Raw genomic sequence first — 21,407 nt, forward strand, 5'->3', positions numbered from 1 at the left:
TTAGCTCTTTCTATCACCATGCATTGTGTTAACATGAGAAATGTTAGCAACACTCTCTTTTCAACACTCTCTCAAACACTCATTTTTTATTGGTTGAAACATGTGTGGGTCCTACCACTTTATGTGGGATCCATTTCCAAAGTGAGGGACCCACACATATTTTAACCAATAATAAAGTGAGTGTTAGAGAGAGTGTTAAAAAGAAAGTGTTGCTAGTACTCCTCGTGTTAACATTATTATTTTCTTGCATACAATTGATGCTTTATTGTTAAATAGGTGTTTGAATTTGGTCTTAGTTGGTACCACACTTTTAGAAGTTCTACTAGGATGACAACGGGTCGGGTCGGGTACGAGTTTCACACTACCCAAATCCACACCCAAAATCACCACTCGAACTCAAACTCAAATGCTATTCGGGTGGCAAAATAACACTCACGCTCACACCCGTTGGGTTCGGGTTTTTTACCCAAACTCAAACCCGCAGCAAAATATTTAAAATATATTTTTCATACAATTATATTATATATATATATATATATATTTATATATATGTGTGTGTATATATATATATATATATATATATATATATATATAATATATATATATATATATAATATATATATTATTATTATTATTATAAGCGGATGTGATTTCGGGTTTTGGGTGCGGATTTTACACTATCCAAACCCGCATCTGAATTCAAACCCAGTCAATTCGGGTTTTCACCCGTTGACTCAGGTTCGGGTGCGGATGGGCCTCACGTGTTTGGGTCTAAGTTCTACTTTGCATAGTTACTCTGTTTTGATTAATGGAATTCTCGATGTAGCTTAGTGCAATAAAGTTAACTGCATTGTTCATCAGTTTCCTTGTTGCAATTATAGCTAAATTCAAAATATTAATTTTGTATACCCTCTCTTTGTATTTATCTTAGAAATTCCTCATATATAAAATATTCTAGATATTTGTATAATCACTTTGGTGATTTGAATTACTGTGTTATAACATAATGTTGCATTGTTTTTTAATACTTCACTATGGTTGTTTCCAGTTTTTACTCATACTTAATTTGTTGCTAAATTAACTCAATGACTTCTTGATGTTTTTACACTTACAGTATTATCAAATATTGCCCATGGCGGCGCTATGGCGGATATAAGTGACAATTTTTGGGTTTGCCGCAATGATAAAAATCAGCCACTATTGTTGGTTTTTCTGCCATAATTTGATATGACAGTGCCACCAAGCGGTCGGTATGACGCGATTTTGGCTTCCGCCATCAGCAATAGGCAACACTGCTCTGTTATATGGTACATGAATACAAACTATATTACAAATTATAACAATATAATGTAACTAACTCAATCTTCTCTTAACAGAATAACCCAAGGTTATGGAAAGATTAGATAATGTAATATAGTTTGTATTCATGTACCATATAACAGAGCAGTGTTGCCTATTGCTGATGGCGGAAGCCAAAATCGCGTCATACCGACCGCTTGGTGGCACTGTCATATCAAATTATGGCAGAAAAACCAACAATAGTGGCTGATTTTTATCATTGCGGCAAACCCAAAAATTGTCACTTATATCCGCCATAGCGCCGCCATGGGCAATATTTGATAATACTGTAAGTGTAAAAACATCAAGAAGTCATTGAGTTAATTTAGCAACAAATTAAGTATGAGTAAAAACTGGAAACAACCATAGTGAAGTATTAAAAAACAATGCACTTGCATTCGCGGCAACTATTTTCAATTTTAAAAACGACAATCTGGATTCGAATTAGTCCATACACTCATCAATTGAACTTTAAGACCGCATTTGCATTCGTACCTAATAAGACGAGATTTGTTTCCCATGGTAGAAATAAAGTACCATGACATTAATGAAAGAAACTGAGATATTTCACTTTGAGAGGAACAAGAAAACAATGAAGTTCTAGGAGTTCATTCATACGCGTTTATAGAAAATGATATAGATAAAATTTATAAAAAAAAACATTGATGACTATTTAAATAATAAATTAGATCATTAAAAAAACATCACTTTATATTACAAATTCAATTAATAATTTTATTTTTTTTTACATGACCATTTTGCTTACTTAACGTCCACAGTAACCATGCTACATATTAAATGAAAAAAATTAGGTGTGCAAAAACGAAGAGAACAAAAAGATTCTATAGAATTATGAAACAATGAAACCAAAAAAACTAAATTTTAAAATAGAGAGATAAAACCACAAAAATAAGATGATGAAAAGTGTATAATATTTTAAAAGAGAAACTCTAACCCCACCTCTTAGGTCTCTTTTGCATTATACACGTTGTCAAAAATATCTCATGCTTCCGTAGATGTACCGTTTGAAGCACCTTTTTATATTTCAAATTTCATTTGTTCTGTAGATGTATCTACAGAAGAACTCTAGCGATGCATCTACGGAAGCATTTGATCTTATATTCGCGTCAGACTTTTCTCCTCCCTCATTCTTCGCTTTTCTTCTTCTTCACACTCTCAAACTCTCTCAACCTCAAAAATCAAAATCCACCAAAGTTGTTTTTTCTCTCGAGTTCTGCGGTAAACGTGTACATCAATGATCAACACATTCCAACAACTTCAAAACTCAATTTAATCGGTAAGTTTTCGAGATTTCGAGTTATTTTAGAGTATTTCTCGTAATAGAGTTTGAATACATTTTTAGGTGTGGAAATCATTAGTTAGTTTTAGAAACATAGTTTAGAGACAATATAAGTATTTTTTGATGTGTAAAACGAACGATCAAGCCACCAAAATGAGGTTTTATAGTGGCTGGAACAACGACAAACGCCATTGTTGTGTCCTTGAAGTTTCAGAACCTTCCATAGGTGCATCTACGGAACAAATGAAACGTTAGGTTGTTCCGTAGATGCACCTACGAAACAATCCCAGTTTTTTGAAATGCTGGGTGCTCCTGTAGCTACATCTACAAAAGATTTTCGTATTTGCACCTACGGAGGTAAATTTTTTTCTTTTTTATAACTAAATTGTATCTAACTCGATTTTATTTGTAATACAATACAGACATTATGGCCGACCAGTTAGCCAGACTTATACGTGGGAGGATTGCACAACATGCCTACGTGCGACGTGCACGAATGCAGGTAGTGCCACATGTGACAGATAGATCCGTCGTTCCAGGAGATGTACTTGATACATCTGTTCAAGTAGAGGTACCTGATACATTCGTTTCAACAGAGGGGTCTTCCACATCTAATACTCATTCCGGAGGCCTCGGGATGATGGTGAGGGTTCCTCACAGATGCCCTCCGTTCGCAGACGTCGCTGGGACACTTCTTCTACTCCTATGCCACCTCCAGCTGATGCTGGATCTCCCGTGCCACCTCCTGATGATATTGACCCGATGCACGAGGAGACAGATGTGGCTGAGGCGCTTCTGGCCTACCCATGGTGTCCTTCAGATTTATCCCTGTTGATAGGATATGCAGATCATACAACCAGACGTGTTTGGAACAGAGAGGTAAAATTTCTTAGACTTATTACTTATAACTTTAATTATTTCTAACTTTGCTAATTATTAATTGTGTTTTCTTTAGAAAGATAAGCATCTCTAGAAGTTCTACAATCACGACCAGAAGATTACCGCTCTGCAGCAACCCGAGGAGTCGTGGTTTCGGGATGTCTTTACAAATACATGCTGCTGTCAGGTATTGAATTCTGAACCAACAACTTCGTTAACTCCTTAACTCAATTAGCAGGTGCCAACCAAGCGATTCCACCCACCCCGAAATATTTCCTTTTAAAATAGAGAGAAAATAATATTTTTTAGACAAAAAAAAATACATAATATTTTAAGTAGTTGGTAGTTCTTCTACTCTCTCCATTCGTGGGAAATGTTTGAGTGTGGGTCCCAACTCAAAATTTATTTCCACTCTCTTACGAAGCACCAACGGAAGAAAAATAAATTTCCACTTTTTTTCTTTCTGTTATATTTCCATAGATCCAAACACAGCGTTACTCTCATCAAAGTACTAGTCGGCCACCGCATCCGCCCCGTACATTCGAAACTGGCAACAGAGATCTCCATCTCTTCTTAAATTTTATTTCCCTCTTTCTCTCTCCGATCGTTTCCGAACCGGACCAAACCGAACCGAACCGGAAAATGGGAGTACCAGCGTTTTACCGGTGGCTCGCGGATCGGTATCCTCGATCGATTGTCGATGTCGTGGAAGAAGAATCCGTCGGCGGTGGTTCGTTTCCCGTTGACGTGTCTAAACCTAATCCCAACGGCATGGAGTTTGATAACTTGTATTTGGACATGAACGGCATCATTCACCCTTGTTTTCATCCTGACGGCAAGGTACTCCTCACTTCAATTTCGTTCCATCTTACGCTATTTGTTTAGTTTTTTCGGTTGAGCGATAAATTGTGGTGCTGAACTTCTCAGATTTCTTTTCAATTCATCGTTTAAGGTCTTTGAAATTCGATTTAGTTGTTAAGGTCGTCATGTGTAGTGAATTGATGTTCTGTGCTTAGTTTTTTGTTGTTGAATTGATTGTTCGAAGTTTGTTGCTGTGTTTAGCGGCTCTTTGGATTGACTTATTAAGATAAGCTTCTTTAGGAAGAGCTTGTTAAAATAGCTTGTAGCATTATTCATAAACTTTTTTAAGTTCTCAAAAATACTTATGAAAACAATTTATAGCTGATATAAAAATAATTTAAATTTATTTTATCTTTTGTTAGAAAAATAGCTTATGCAAGCTTTTTCATAAGTGCTTATTTTGATAAGCACTTGTGCTATAAGCTTCAAAAAAACTGTTTGGATTGTTTATCCAAACAGGCTCTTAGAGGATTTGTGAGTTTTTTGTGCCACTAGTGTTTATTCATTGAAGATATGATTTGACATGAGTAGAGTGGAATCTCATGAACTATGAAGCAGACTATTCTATGGCAATTTGGAATCAGGAATTTATTGATTGTGTTTGAATCCATGGAATGTAAACTTGAATTTGTTTATTCTATTATGCAAAATGCTTGTTGATTAATTTTTCTAATGCAGCCAGCGCCTGCTACCTATGACGATGTATTCAAATTAATGTTTGACTACATTGACCATCTCTTTTCATTGGTTCGCCCAAGGAAGCTTCTTTATCTTGCAATTGGTATGTTGCATTTTAATGTTTTTTGTATTTCTGGTTTTCTGTAATGCATTTTAATGTTTTTTGTATTTCTGTAATGCACTAACTTTACTCATCATAGACATGTCAAATTTACTCATGTTACCGTATCTTCATTGCCACTTGCCGCTTACTTTGTGTTCTAAATCCAAGATATTTAATACTTTAATGACAACAATCTTGTAACGACAAGTTTATACACATCTAGCAACATGGTTTTTGTTAAACTTTCAATTATTTGTAACTTAACACATACTAAGTACATTCTTTAGTGGTTGACCATTCAAATTTACGGCAAATCTTTTCTAGTTACAAACAGGAAAAAAGCCATTATGGCAAGATTAAAACTTGTATCCAATTTTTGGAAGGCTGCAATCTTTCTATATTTTGTAATGTTAAGATTGTGTGTCTTACTTAACTTTGAATTGGTTTCTTGTTTCAATCATTTCCTTTTCATATTTATTTTTCTTGCCCCTTCAGATGGTGTTGCACCGAGAGCCAAAATGAACCAGCAACGTTCTCGGCGTTTTCGAGCTGCTAAAGATGCAGCTGAGGCTGTAAGTAAATGAATGTGCCTTTGTTTACATTGGTTTCTTACTATTTTTGTGACCAAGTTTTGACTTACAATGGGGTGTTATAGGAAGCTGAAGAGGAAAGGCTCAGGAATGAATTTGCTGATCAGATAGAACTCTTAACACCTAAAGAAAAACCTGAGACTCATGACTCAAATGTCATTACTCCTGGCACTCCGTTTATGGCAGTGCTGTCAGTGGCACTTCAGTATTACATACAAACTAGATTGAATTACAACCCTGGCTGGCGGCATACAAAGGTGCACTTGACCTTATCCTGATATATTCCTTACCCAAATGGCACATACATCCGTTTTCAGGATAGTTTGTCTGTTATATTTATGTATTAATTTATTAATGGACCTGCTTTGGGTGATTATTTGAAGGTCTTGCTTTCTGATTCAAATGTTCCTGGCGAGGGAGAACATAAGATAATGGAATATATTCGATTGCAGCGTAACCTTCCTGGTTTCAATCCAAATACTCGACATTGTTTGTATGGATTAGTGAGTATTTTATCCAATTCTGGAAATCTCACCTTCTCTGATGTTAGTATATTTATCCATTCATTGATCTTTACATTGGGTGATGTGATCTTTAAATCAGGATGCTGATTTGATTATGTTGGCCTTAGCTACACATGAGATTCATTTTTCAATATTGAGGGAGGTTAGTTTCTGGTGTATGAATTGTAGTGCTGATTTTAACTCTATTGATCGCAATGGATTGTCTTGGTGATTAATTATCTCAATGAACAGGTAATTACTTTTCCTGGACAACAAGAGAAGTGTTACATGTGTGGCCAAGTTGGCCATCTTGCAGCTGAGTGTCGCGGTAAACCAGGTGATAAACCTGGGGACTGGAATCCTGTTGATGATACCCCAATTCATAAGAAGAAATATCAGGTTGGAGGATTCAAATCTGGCATGTCAATCTAAATCTTTACTTTTCTGTTGAATCTGTCATTTTGATTTTTTATTACTTACTAATTCGGTTCACAGTTTCTTCACATTTGGGTGCTGCGTGAATATTTGCAATGTGAATTGTCGATCCCCAACCCTCTGTTTGAGATCGACTTTGAGCGCATAGTAGATGATTTTGTATTCCTATGCTTCTTTGTTGGCAATGACTTTCTTCCACATATGCCAACATTAGAGATACGTGAGGTAAGCATCTGGCAGGTGCCATGTTAAACTGAGCTGTTGCTCAACAGAAAATATGCCAATTCAATCTGCTTCTTGTTACTACATATTGATCTTTATTCTTTGGATGTAGGACCTTAACTTACTTAAGTTTAGCCCTTTTATCTAGATATTTTGCTTTCTACCTAATGGTTGATATACTCTTTGATAAGCTTTTTACCTTCTCAGGGGGCTGTGAATTTATTGATGCAAATCTATAGAAAGGAATTCACTGCCATGGGTGGCTATCTTACTGATGCGGGTGAGGTAAATTTTTCTTCTCTGAAATTGTGTTCAGTTTTGCATTTGTTATTGTAAGGCAGTGATTTGGTCTTGAATGTGATAGATTCTTTTCCAGCAGTCGTTCGGTTGCTATTTTTTGTGATTTGGTTTTGATTTCTTTCAATAAGCATTGAAATGTGAATATCAATAAACCTCCCAGGTTTTCTTAGAGAGAGTGGAGTATTTCATTCAGTGCGTTGCTGTTCACGAAGATCAAATATTTCAGAAACGAGTCCGCATTCAGCAGGTATTGTGATTTCTGACTTTCTGTGTTTGACTGTCTTGCTTTTCGGAAGGGGTAGTTATTATGGATCCTTAAACTCGTGAACTCTCGGAATTTATGAGATAATCAAACTTCTTAACTGTCAAAGTTATGATGTATCAATGTTCTGTATTTAGAGTTGGTTGGTAACAAAGTTGTTCCGTCAATATTGCCTACCCAACATAGATTATTGGTTATCCAACATAGAGTATTGGTTATGGATGTAAGGGTTAAGACTAAGAGGGGAGCAAAGAGAAGAAGCTACAAGCTCCGGATAAAGTGATGGCATTTTAAGGGTGAAAAACAAAGGATTTTCCAACAAAGATCTTCGAGAAAGGCTTCCGACAGCCACAAAAAAGAGCAAATGAATGTGGGGGGACAAGATGCCCCAGGGGATTATAAAAGTAACAAAAGAGATGTTGGGAGGATTAAGAAGTGGGAGTAAAGAATCTTGGCGGTGGAATGAAATTGTTGAGAATAAAGTTAAAATTAAAAGGGAATGTTTTAAAGATCGGTTTAGGAGTGAAAATGCTGAAATTCGCAAAATTATAATGAAGTTAGGAAAGAGACCGAGAAGGAGGTAAGCGAAGCAAAAACTCAAGCTTTTGATGGGTTATACCAATCCTTAGTCTTAGAATTGTGGTTGAGCATAACACAACTTTACAAAATTATCTTGTTAGATGAAGATTGCCCCCACTTGTGAACATATTTCTAGGCCACATCTTTTCCAACGTGGGACTCTTAACACACCCCTCACGCTCAACACTATTTGGCTTGGTGCGTGGATATAAATGGTGAATGGTATTATAGTGGAACCCTCATAGTAAGTGGCCCAACAAATTATGGATATACTATGATATCATCTTAGAATTGTGGTTGGGCTTAACACAACCATATAAAACCGATTTGTAAGGTGGGGATTGCCCCCACTTATTGATATATTTTTAGGCTATATCCTTCCAATGTGAGACTCCCAACACTTAGGAACCAAGGAAGGAGAAAAATCAATATATAAACTTGCTAAGAAAAAGAAAGAAAGACCAGAGACTTGGATCAAGTTAAGTGTATTAACGATGAAGACGATAAATTTTTGGTTTAAGAAAATGATATAAAGAGTTAGATGAAAGAATTGTTTCCATAATTTATTTAATGAACGATATGAGATTTTACCAGACTCTAATAGGCTAAATGTTAGAGAAGTGAATCAAAACTATAATTTATATCATTTGATTCATGAGCACAAGGTAAAAGAAGCATTGAATAGAGAAAAAACACTTTAATTTTGATCTACAAGAACAAGGGAGATATAGAAAATTGGACAAGTTATAGAGAAATTAAACTTACGAGTCATGCCATGAAATTGTGAAAGAGTGATTGAATGAAGACTTAGTAAAGAGATTGAAATTAATGATCGTCAATTTGATTTTATGTCTGAGAGGTCGATCATAGACGAGTGAGTGATGCTATAAGATGGATAAAAAAGACTTTACTTAGTTTTCAATGATTTGGAGAAGACGTATGATAGAGTGGCGAGAGAGATTTTGTGAAAAACCCTAGAAAAAGAAAGAGTTAGGATCTATGAAGCATGGACTCCGACACGGACACCGCGACACGACATGGACACTTCGACACCGATAATATCAAAAATATAGGACATTGACTCCGCTATATATACAATAGTATTGAAGTTTCAATTATCTATCTATTATTAAAAGTGTTAAAAAAATTCTAATAAAAACTAATGTCTTTAATTTTTTGTTGATAATATTGTTTCAATACATGTCCAAAAGACGTGTAAGGTATGTTGAAAACAAATGTTTTTGAAAAACTTTGTCTGAATTGTTCGACACGTGTTGTGCGAGTGTCATACGAATGTCCGACACCGATTTAAAGAGTGTCAAAACAGCAAAAAAACCTATTTTTCGGGAGACACTTGTCTGACTTTTCCGACACTCGTTTGACTTTTCTGACATGTGTCGTACGGGTGTCATACAAGTGTCGGACACCGACACGTGTCGGACACCGCGACACGGCTACTCTTAGAGGTGTCCGTGCTTCATAGGTTAGGATTGGCCATATTCTAGCTATCAAAGATATGTAAGAAGGGCTCTTGATTAGTGTAAGGGACACAAGGCAAATACAGACGATTTTCCCATAAAAATAGGATTGCTCCAAGGTCCCTAACCCTTTTTTTTTTACTTTTGCATGTACTTACGGAACACGTCCTAGATTTAGTACCAAATTGTATGTTTTTTTTGCAAATGATAGTCTTACTCGGAGAGTTGAGGAAAATATTAAATGGGAAGTTGGAGACTTGGAGGAGAACCTTAGAAGCATATGTCTTCTGCTTGAGCAGAAACAAGACAAAGTATATGGAATGTAATTTTAGCAAAAGGCAAAGCGTGTCTGACTTAGAGGTGAAAGTTGGAGATCATGTCATACAAATATTTTAGGTCCATAGTACTAAATGATCTTAAAATAGGAGATGTAAACCATCAAATTCATGTTGGGTAGTTCAAATGGACGTGAGCCTCAGTCCTCGGGTGTTTCATGTGATACGAAAGTATCATTCAAATTGAAGGGAAAATTTTATTAGACGATTGTATGACCGACAATGTTTTATAGGACAGAGTGTTGGGCTGCAAAGAATCAATATGAAAATAAATTAAGTGTAGCAGAGATGAAGATGTTGCGTTGGATGTGTGGTAATACTGGACTGGATAAGATTAGAAATGACAACATTAGATTTTGTAGTAAGAATTGTAGATTAGATAGAAGGTAGCCAAACCATTAGAGGTAGAGAAAGACCTAGAAAAAACTAGACAATCTATTAAGAAGGATCTCGAGATTAAAGTGTTGGACAAAAGTATGGTATTTTATAGAACATTATGGCGTCGTTTGATCCATGTAACTGACTCCACTTAGTGGAAAAAGCTTGGTTGTTGCTGTGTAATTGATGTACATAATTTTTTTTTCTCAATTTTAATTATTGTCACATATTTGAGTTGATTTGAAATTTTTTTTTTTTAATAAGCGAGTTGATTTGAAATTAATTTGATAAGAGTTGAAGCCTTTTTTAATTATTCTGCTTCAAAACATTTAAAGCTGCAATGAATGAGTATCTAAGGAGGAACTAAATTGGCTTTGGCTACTTGGCGGATTAAACTCTAGCTATAACATGAACTTGATTTGCGTAGTTATACTTAGCCATCAAATGTATGATGAATGAAGGAATGACTGTAGTATAACTCAATGGTTAGTCAGGACGGGTCATGCTAAGAATGAGTGATCTTGTTAATCCAATAAAGTTCTAGATTATTGTTTTTTATCCTTTCTGCATTGTAATCTGTAATTCTGTGGTTCGGTTTTGGCTGTCACTTTTTGCAGACATGCACATGCATGAACCAACATACATACAATGATATGTGTTTCCCGTAGTTATATTTTCCCCTTCTATCCTTTTGTCTTATTCCAACAGGAATTGTGAAGGGGTTGAATGTGACATTAGGCTTCATTTCTGGGGGATGTCGTTCACAAGTTGCATTAATACCTTCTCAAGGCCGTCTGTCAAGAACTGATATGCGCAAGTCATATATATATATATATATATATATATATATATATATATATATATATATATATATATATATATATATATATATATATATATATATATATATATATATATATATATAGATATAGATATAGATATAGATATAGATATAGATATAGATATAGATATAGATATAGATATAGATATAGATATAGATATAGATATAGATATAGATATATATATATATAGATATAGATATATATATATATATAGATAGATAGATATAGATATATATAGATATATAGATATAGATATATATAGATATATAGATATAGATATATATAGATATATAGATATAGATATAGATATATATAGATATATAGATATATATATATATATATATATATATATATATATATATATATATATATATATATATATATATATATATATATATATATATATATATATATAGATATATATATAGATATAGATATAGATATAGATATAGATATAGATATATATAGATATATAGATATATATAGATATATAGATATATAGATATATATATATATATATATATATATATATATATATATATATATATATATATATAAATATATATATATATATATATATATATATATATATATATATATATATATATATATATATATATATATATATATATATATATATATATATTCCATATTGTTTTTTTTTTTTGGTTGACATCTTTGATATTGTTTTAAGTTTACCTGTAAATGTATATTATCTGTGATTTGATTGTGTTTTAGGCTCAAGAAATTAATGAAGGGATGAAAACTAGTGGTTGTCAATTTCATGAAACTGATATGCACCAACCATATGCATCATCTTTAATATGATTTGAAGTTTACTTGCAAATGTATAATATTTGTGACTTGTGATTTGGTTGTATTTTAGGCTCAAGAAATTAGTGAAGGGATGAGAGCTAGGGCAAGAGGAGAAATGCCTCAAGGGCCACCAGCCTCAGCTGCAGATAAGGTTCAGTAATATTTTTTATTGCCAGAATCTTTTCAGCAATTGGCTTGACTAATTTTTTTATACTGAATTTTAAATGCATGTTTGGAAACTCCACCACAATTAACTTTCTAAAGTCTCAGACCAAATTATTCTACTGGCTTCCTAAGCATACACCAAGGATAGCAATGTAACTTGTATAGGAGTTATGCAGACATTGTTTTCCCATAGAACTGTGGTTATCGAATTCACACTCTGACTTACAGAACTATACCATTTTATGTTAATGTAATCAGAAGGCCCTTCTAACCTTGATTCCATCTTCAAACACACCAGGTTATTGTATTCGGAAGTGTGTTCACTAAAAAACTTACCATGTTGGTCCAACTGAATTTTTTGAATCCTTTTTAAGTAGTTCTTCTAGAATAACTTTATTGTAACTCCCTTTCTTTCCAGGCTAAAGTGTTCATTTTTGAAATTGAATGTTCCTTTTATCAGTTAGAAGTAGATTAAGGGTCTTTGATTAGATGGATTTACTTTTTTTAGGGTGCAATTGATGCAAAAAAGTAAAACCTGAACACACTAAAACATGGCTAGGCTAATATTTTTACCATAACGGTTATGAAATGTAGAAGTCATGAGAATTTTTTTCTATGTTGTCAATAATGCACTATAGCAAAGTAGCATAGTGTTGGTGTGGTAGGGTTTGGTGCGACGCTTTTGGCCCGTGAGCCGCCATCAACAATTGTGGGTGTAGCCGTCGCTATTGCAGCCCTATACCCCGGTATTACAGCCCCTATTAGGAGGGTTTGGGGACGAAAATCATCAAACCATTTTTAAAACCCATCTTTTTTAAGGGTATAGATGCCATGGACCCTTTTAAGAGTATAATTATGTTAGTCATTATGTTCTTGCTCACAATCAGTCAATATGTTCTTCCTACTTTTGGTTCAGTTCTGCTATGTTTTTTTCTTCTCAGTTTAAGTTTTTTTACTCTGTACTATAGGTTCTTTAATCATTAAGTATGAAGGTTTCTTTAATTTTGTGTATTAATGTTTTGCAGTTTGCACAATGATTTGTAGTCTTCGCAATAACGGCTATCGCGCTATAGCATTTTAGGGGGTCGATGTTACGCGATTCTATTTGGGATTAACAATATAGATTTGTTTTATAAACTGCCGGGTGTTTATCATCTCAGGTTAAGTTAGGAGAGCCTGGATACACGGAAAGGTATTATGCTGAAAAGTTTGGTGCATCAGATCCAGAGGAGATTGAGAGGATTAAGAAAGATATAGTAAGTTCAGCCAGTATTCTTGTTTACTGTTCTTTTACACATATTCACATTGCGACTTACGACAAAACACTGATAGCACAAAACAGGAATAAGTATTTAAATTACAATTTCGTTGCTTAAAATATTCAAATTTCCATATGTTCAGTGATGAGATTTTCAATTTTCTGAAACATGTTTTAGACAAGCACGTAGAATTTTCCAATTTCTATACTGAATGTTGGAGACATGCTGTTAGCTTGTCTTGAATTTTGATCTTTTTATGAGCTTGTGTTTCACAAGAAGGAAGAATAATTCAGTACTAAAGGAGTATGTATTCCTTCAATTCAAATTGGAACACTTGGCATGTATGGTTTTATCTTTTTTAACTTCTCTTTAAAAAAAACTGTCAAACTTTGGGCATTACTAGGAGTAGCAGTGACCGGAGGATTGCCCAAAACTTCCTCCATAAGGAGTAAAGGGAATATGCTTGTGTAGTTCCTTGTATGTTATGCTCATGAGTAAATAGGGCAGAGTACTGCTGCACTGGCTGAATATTTATTTAATGTATTAATAGATATTTGTTGGATTGCATATTTTTTACTTTCTTGGTAATGACTATTGTACTCAAGTCCATTAATTTTTGGTTTTCATTTATATCTCGTTAATAGATAGCTGATTACCACATTTTTCCCTGTAGGTCTTGAAATATGTAGAAGGCCTTTGCTGGGTTTGCCGGTATTACTATCAGGGTGTTTGCTCATGGCAGTGGTTAGTTATGTTTTTCTGAGATAACAGTTATAGGTTATATTTGCTCTCCAGTGCTTACTATTTTTATGATATTGGATCAACAAGCTGTACATTTACATGAATAAAATACTTGGTAACTAGTTTTGGTGAAAAATGTTCTTCTAAACCTATGCTGTGCGAAGTTACCCTCATTATTGGTCTCACAAGGATCAATTGCAACTACTTTGACCTTTTTTTAGTACTAGGAAGCTGACTTGTCTCAAATTCGGGATATTTGTTTGACTTACGATTATTTGGTAGCTTAATACTGCCATTCTAGGATTATACGATTATAAGGAATGTAAAGTAATCTGAATGCCTTGATGACTATGGTAGTCAGAGTTAAGATTCTACACAGAATTGGGAAGCGGTCACAAGATCATGAATTGGGGATAGTAATATATTCATTGTTTTTTGACAGGTCATTTATATGCATATAAACCTAATTAAGTAAAAATCAAATTACATTCAAAATACTTAAAACTCAAACTTTTTATTATAAAATTTGTAACATATTTATACAAAAGTCATAAATGCCACAAACAACTAGGATTCATAGCAGGGAAATAGTTGTTCGTAATGTAGCGAACAGTACACTTCAGATAAAAGTAGCAACACAGAGCAGGGTGAGAGAGGGAGTTCATATCCAAAAACCTACATCAGCAAAGAAAACAGAGCAGAATGCAACGTGAGAGAGGGAGTTCATACGTTCAAGAAGTTGGATGGTTTTTCACAAACAAATGGGATTTGTGGACAAGAAATTAATCGTCGCAGCTAGTGAAGTGTTTCAAACGAGTTTTAAAGGGTTTTCTTATCCCAAAAGGTGTGTTTGAGCAACCGGGTCGTGGACCTAATCTGCAAATCCAACTGAGAAACCCTAAATGGAAGAGTCGCCCGATTCCACCGTTTACGCGGGAGCCGTGCGTGACCACCAAATTGCGATTCCATCCATGCACGAAAACGCCCAGAACCATCTAGATCGCAGGCTCCAAAATTTCACGTGATGACTCGCGATCTTGACTACCATCTTGTTGACTGGGATATAGGCGTTGGATTTTGAATTGCTTTATGATGACATAATTATCTCATAGAGCCTTTCATTTGTATTGAATTACCACTTTATTCAAATTGTTCAATATTTATTGTTTCATCAGGTATTACCCGTACCATTATGCTCCTTTTGCTTCTGATCTTAAAGATTTAGCTGATCTGGAAATAACTTTTTTTATGGGAGAACCATTCAAACCATTTGATCAGCTCATGGGGACTCTACCCTCTTCAAGGTTTCTTCGCTTCCTGCATCTTCAGATCTGTTGTATCACATGACTCTTCATATATTGATGCTTGTTAATTTTTTGATACAGTTCAAGTGCACTGCCTGAAAGATATCGAGATTTGATGACTAATCCTTCATCACCTATTCTTCAATTCTATCCTTCTGGTGAGATCACTTGGCTGTTATTGATGTATTCTGCTACATCTTGTATACTTTCTAGTATTTTACTTGGATTGCTTTTTGACAGATTTTGAGATTGATATGAATGGCAAAAAATATTCATGGCAGGTAATGTAGTAATGTTTTGTCTTGTGTACACATGTGCTCGTATGTGATTTTTCATCACTAAAACATTTTATGAATGCCTTAGAATGAAGTGGCTATAATGCTTTTGTTTGGAGTATTTTCAGGGTGTTGCCAAGCTGCCATTTATTGATGAGAAGAAGTTGCTTTCTGCCACAAGGACGCTTGAAAGCACATTAACGGTCTGGAAAATTTTATTATTATTGCTTTTGTATAGGATGTGTTGTTTTGTTACTCTGTTTATTTCTCGTCTACCACATTTATGAACATAATTCAGACTTGTGGTCCAAAGCTGCCGGCTTTCAAATTATATCAAAGAATAAATCTGATAAGAAAAGGATGATTATGGTTTATTAAAATAGTTGTTTATTGACAGTAGCAGCTGTTAAATAGACCTGATAAGTACCAGTGTTCTGTCATTGCATTCTCTTGTTACAGTAATTATCCCATATTTTTTTTAACTCAATTGCACATTCTTTTTGAGAGGAGGGGGGTTTGAGATGGATTTTTTTCTTTGTATTCTTTCCAACTTGTAGCTTCACATATTGTTTGTCTAGAGCGACCCATGCTCTACAGCACTTGAATTTACGAGACCAATCTATTCTTAGTTGCGCTCGAGTGCTCAATTTCATTGAGTTGTTATGTGCAGGAGGAGGAACATCGCCGAAATAGTAAGATGCTTGATTTGCTTTATGTCAGCTGTGCGCATAAGTTGGTTCCACATATCTCTTACTATTACCAAAATTATAGTTATATACCTCTTGGAGGAAGACCTGCTATGCCGATTGACCCGATTGCTAGGTTAGTCAATGTGTTGGTAATGGTAATTAATCAAATTCTGCGTAGCCTTTTAATAGGACTCATGTGCTTGTCATGTTTTCTTGATTGGCAGTGATGGCATGAATGGATTTCTTTGGTCATATGAAAGAAATGTGTTCAGAACGGTTGTATCTTCTCCCGTCGGAGGCTTGCAGGATATCACATATAATCAAGTTTTGTAAGTGTTTTCCCTCAACATGCCTAATATTTTAAAATCTTGTGATGTACTCATGTTGAGTGTTTTTAAATTTCAGAAATATTACTTACCTTAATCCTCGTAGTCATAGGCATATCCCAAAACCTCCGGATGGTGTAGTAATGCCCAAAAAGGTCTGTATACTTCTCTTAGCATCTAGCATAAATTGTTAATGAATTCATCCCGTAGATGGTGTTCCATGACTAGATTTTTTTGTCAATTACATGACTCAGATGGCTGCCATGTGTAAATTCATTTTATCAACTATTGTTACATTATTTTCAAAGAAAGTTTAATTCTTGTCTTTTCCTTTTGGTTCAAGGACATTGATCACATATACTTTAATATTGGTTATGTTTGCAGATATTAAGAGCCGGTGATATTAAACCTCTTCCTGTGTTATGGCATGAAGACAATAGTAGGCGGCATCATGCCAGAGAAAGGTGAGAATCCATTCTGGAGTTTGTTAGCTTGGTCACTGGTGTGAGTGTGACATTATTTTCATATTCATGCCTTTTGTTAAAGAATATTACAACCATCGCATCCCAGAACTACTTAAATTTAATGTTCAATGCGGTAATATTACTACTATATGTGGATTTTTTTCCTGAAGAAATCATCCATACTTGAAGATATATTTATGTGGAAAATCTAGAAAATTTCATGTTATGTAGGTTTCGTTACATTCTCATATTGCCCTTCATATTAAGATCATGAAGATTTTGGTGTATGAAATCTGGTCTTTATATTGTGCGTGATAAGTCGTATAATTTCAACGAGCTCTTACTTTTCTATTTTGTCACATCTCACAGACAACAGGTACCTGGAGCAATTGCCGGCCCTCAACTAGGAGAAGCAGCTCACCGTCTTGTCAGAAACTCCTTACAATTCAATAATAATAATAATAATACATCATATGGATTACGGGACCAGTTTCATGGCCATCATACAATGAACAAGGTCAGACCAACTGGAGCCTCTGGATCTGGAAGATATTATGGTGAAGAATCAAACAATTATTATGGACAAAATTACAGCCCCCAGGGCATAATGACTAGGCCTAGATTTCCAATGTCGTCAAATGGTTGGCAAAATGACAGACAGAATATTAGGATACAAGATAGGTCGCACTACCATGAACAGTTCCACAACATGAAAACCGGATTTCATGGTTTAACAATGGATGAAGGTGTGAAACCTAGGTCATCTGTAGCGGCTTCACCAAAGACACCTGCAATGATGTTAATGAGGCCGCAAAATTCAGGGCATCCAACCAATCTACAACCCCAATTTGTCCAGAACATTGGTCCTCCTATACCCCCTCCAAACTGGATTAGTAAAGCTCCAGATACGGATGGAACATATGCTAGGCATCAAGAAGCTGCATTAGGGGGAGCTTATGATAAACCCATTAAGGTGTACCAAATTAAAACTCGCAATCCCCAAGATATGCCAGAGCAGGGGAATTAATGGTGATTGTTGTAAATTTTATCTGTCTTATTTAACGGGAATGCTCTTGCTTGTTGCTTCTCTCAGCCCCAGATTGGAGCTCATCCAAGTTCATCTCTGGAGTTTCAGCGGACATCCATTTGAGACCCTAATGCGATAGGCCGACAAATGCACATCAAAAGCCGTCAAAGACATTCTGCAAGGAAGGTGCTGCTATTATCTGCCACCACACTTGATAGTGGCTCGGGCCTATACCAGTGTCGGAAAGGTGCCAGAGCCATGAGATGTTCATGATTTTCATACATTCCAAGTTCTGTACCCATCGAGCTGGTCAAGGCCATTGGAGGATATCAACTTGATTATTGTAAAAAATGTTCTAATATTGTGCTGGGCTAGGTGCTCATTCAATTGCTGTATTTTATTTTTTGTTTCTAATTTTAACCTTAAATGTTGCGACATTTATCGGTGGAGTAGGGTGGATTAGATGACTGGATACATACAAGGGAGACTGCAAAAATGGAAGGTAGAATGCCTCCATTTTCTTCTAGTCGTCTTCGCATAGTCTATTGTCGTGCAGACGAGAATAAATAATATTAAGTTTATTACTTGAATTATTTAGATAAACAAATTATATTTTCTCATCTTCCTGTTTAATAATGACTTTATTGTTTGATTTGATTGTTTCATTCTAATATTGAACATTCAATTGAAATCTTTGTTGTTTATTTAGAAGAGAATCTATGCCTGTTTATCTGTTGCAGTCCTTGAAACTTTTTCAAAGTAACCTTATCACTTGTCATTTAAACACCCACACTTATATTTGAAGAAAAGGTTCTTTTAGGGTTGATGTGAGATCTTATTGTTTTACCACGTTAACCTTTTAATCTCTTTATGACATTGATGTTGACTTACAAGCATAAAATGAATATTCGAGTACTTTACAAGTAATTCATACAACAATATATGTTAGATACATTTATACGGAATATGATTCACATAATTTATTTAGATGTGATATTGCTCATACTCAAAAACAAAATTACATATTTTAATGGATTGTTAAAAAAAAAAGAAAAAGAAATAGACGTTGGATGATATTTGTCTAAAATAGGGTAAATGAATCTAAACAAGGGTTGAACGAAGAAAATGCACCGATATTTTACACTTTATGTGAGATAACTCTTAACACCACAACAACTCTAAAGCCTTTGATATCCTTTAACCACTAAGGGTTGTTACGCGTTTGTGTTTTTAATAAGTATAATTTGTATCCACGTGGACCACGGTAAAACTTGTGCCACCATCATAGTATTCAATCGGAATATTGGCTTCGTTCATCCTTTATCATGGTGAATTAAAAGACAGCAATCCTGGCCAGCGAGGAATTTGAAGATGAGGAAAATGTCATAGTAATAGTAGAGATGCGTGTTGCTATGGACGACCTTCGTCACAAGAACCAAATCTTGGAGGATAACGTTATGCATATTTAGTAGCGCTAACAAAAAACTGATATGATGGATAAACTGAAAGTACTTGACCGTAATCCCGATCGGATGAGATATGGAACGCCCATACTAGAGAACTTTAAGCCGCTATCGTTGGCTAAGTTCGTTGTCCGATACTTTTAGGGGTGCGACCGTGAAATGGTATATGGGCGTCCCAGGCTCTTCACCACAAACTATTAAGACCCGGTGAGGAAGGTAGTCCACCAATTTTCCACAAGCAGGCACCAGAAGGTGTCTGCCACCAGTTTATTCAACATACTTCAGTGTCCATAAGAGTCGTTCAAGGAGTATCTCACATGCTTCAACGAAGCAACAATCAATGTAGTCCATCCAAACCAGGAAACATTCGTAGGAACATTGTGGGACCTGATCCTCAAAGTTGGTGCAAGTTTCATAAGGTTAATGGACATCAAATGGAAGACTGATACAAACTTAAAAATAAGATAGCGCGTCTAATCTAAGAAGGTCATATGAAGAAATACATCAAGGGAATCTCGGCTAGAGGACTAGGCATATCCAATTCTCAAGGGAAAGAATCTTCCGACAATTTAGGATCCAAGAAGGGTAAGGAAACAACTAAATTAGGCGAGGACATATCCATTCGCCATACCCTTAACACCATCGCAGGAGGATTTGCTAAGTGTGGGATTTCCAGTCTCGCCCACAAGGAACAAGGTCGCCAGGTCCGAACCATTGATGCCTCACCCATTGGCTCTAAGGAAGGCAAGTTAGAAGCTCCGGAAGCGAAGGTTACCTTTTTCGAGAAGGATGCCTCCAAAATTCACCTATACAATGATGACCCCGTGGTTATCTCCGTTCGATGCGAGAGTTAGGAGATCAAAAGGGTCTTGATTACTCATGGGAGCTCCGCAAACATCCTTTATTGGGATGCATTCGAAAGTCTCCTCTTGAATGTTGAGGAACTAAAATCCTTTCAGGGATCGTTGGGGCGTTTCACAGGCGAACTGGAAAAGGTGAAGGGCTATGTAACATTGAATACTATCTTTGGAGCATGGGAAAATGCTAGACATGTCAAGGTAAAATATCCGATCATTGATGCACCCTCATCATATAATATGATCATAGGGCAACCTGCCTTAACCAATTAGGGACTGACTTATCCACCTTATATCTATGCATGAAGTACCTTCTCTAAGATGGACGGGGCGGTGTTATCAAGGGAAATCAAGATATTTCCAAAAAATGCTATGTGAAAAGCTTGAAGTTAAATACGGTCAAAATAATAGACGTAAATAACGTAAGTACGAAGTCGAGGGTAAAGCCATGACATTAATTTTCCACTAATGAAGCTCTGGCCAATCCAGATGAGGAGATCACCAAGTACGCATAGGGGGTGAGATGACTGCTAGGGCAAGGGAATTCATTTAGTTAAGTTTGTTTAGTTTTTATTTGGTTTAGGTGAGTTATATCTTCAACCACGTTTTTAAGGATAACAACATTTTTTGCGGGGGCACTCTTTCCTCTACTATTAGCGCATGAATCCTTTAAGGCTATTAAATATGATAAATCCCCATGTATGAGTCCTTGCCGCCTTTCATGGTTATTGAATATGTTGGATCCCTATGTGGGAGTTCTTACCTCTTTTTATGGCTATAAAACATGTTGGATTCCTATGTGAGAGTCCTTGCTGCCTCTTAAGTCTATTAAACATGTTGGATCCCTATGTGAGAGTCCTTGCCGCCTCTTAAGGTTATTGAACACGTTGGGAATCCTTGTCGCCTTTTTCATGCTTCCAAACACGTTGGTTCCTATG

General features: G+C 35.4%; 1 protein-coding gene across 1 annotated transcript; it reads left to right on the forward strand.

Moving 5' to 3' along the window:
* Positions 1 to 3,979: 3,979 nt before the first annotated feature.
* Positions 3,980 to 18,769, forward strand: LOC131610639 (5'-3' exoribonuclease 4-like). Its single transcript, XM_058882640.1, has 22 exons — positions 3,980 to 4,357; positions 5,057 to 5,159; positions 5,655 to 5,731; positions 5,815 to 6,006; positions 6,133 to 6,252; positions 6,353 to 6,415; positions 6,505 to 6,651; positions 6,748 to 6,912; positions 7,117 to 7,194; positions 7,370 to 7,456; positions 11,970 to 12,050; positions 13,225 to 13,320; positions 13,997 to 14,067; positions 15,240 to 15,368; positions 15,450 to 15,526; positions 15,609 to 15,649; positions 15,772 to 15,846; positions 16,314 to 16,465; positions 16,557 to 16,661; positions 16,738 to 16,813; positions 17,043 to 17,122; positions 17,492 to 18,769. The coding sequence occupies exons 1-22, from the start codon at positions 4,160 to 4,162 to the stop codon at positions 18,147 to 18,149; spliced, it is 2,871 nt and encodes a 956-aa protein (XP_058738623.1). The 5' UTR covers positions 3,980 to 4,159; the 3' UTR covers positions 18,150 to 18,769.
* Positions 18,770 to 21,407: the final 2,638 nt, after the last annotated feature.

Source organism: Vicia villosa, linkage group LG6, assembly GCF_029867415.1.
Source record: "Vicia villosa cultivar HV-30 ecotype Madison, WI linkage group LG6, Vvil1.0, whole genome shotgun sequence".
NCBI classification, from domain to species: Eukaryota; Viridiplantae; Streptophyta; class Magnoliopsida; order Fabales; family Fabaceae; genus Vicia; species Vicia villosa.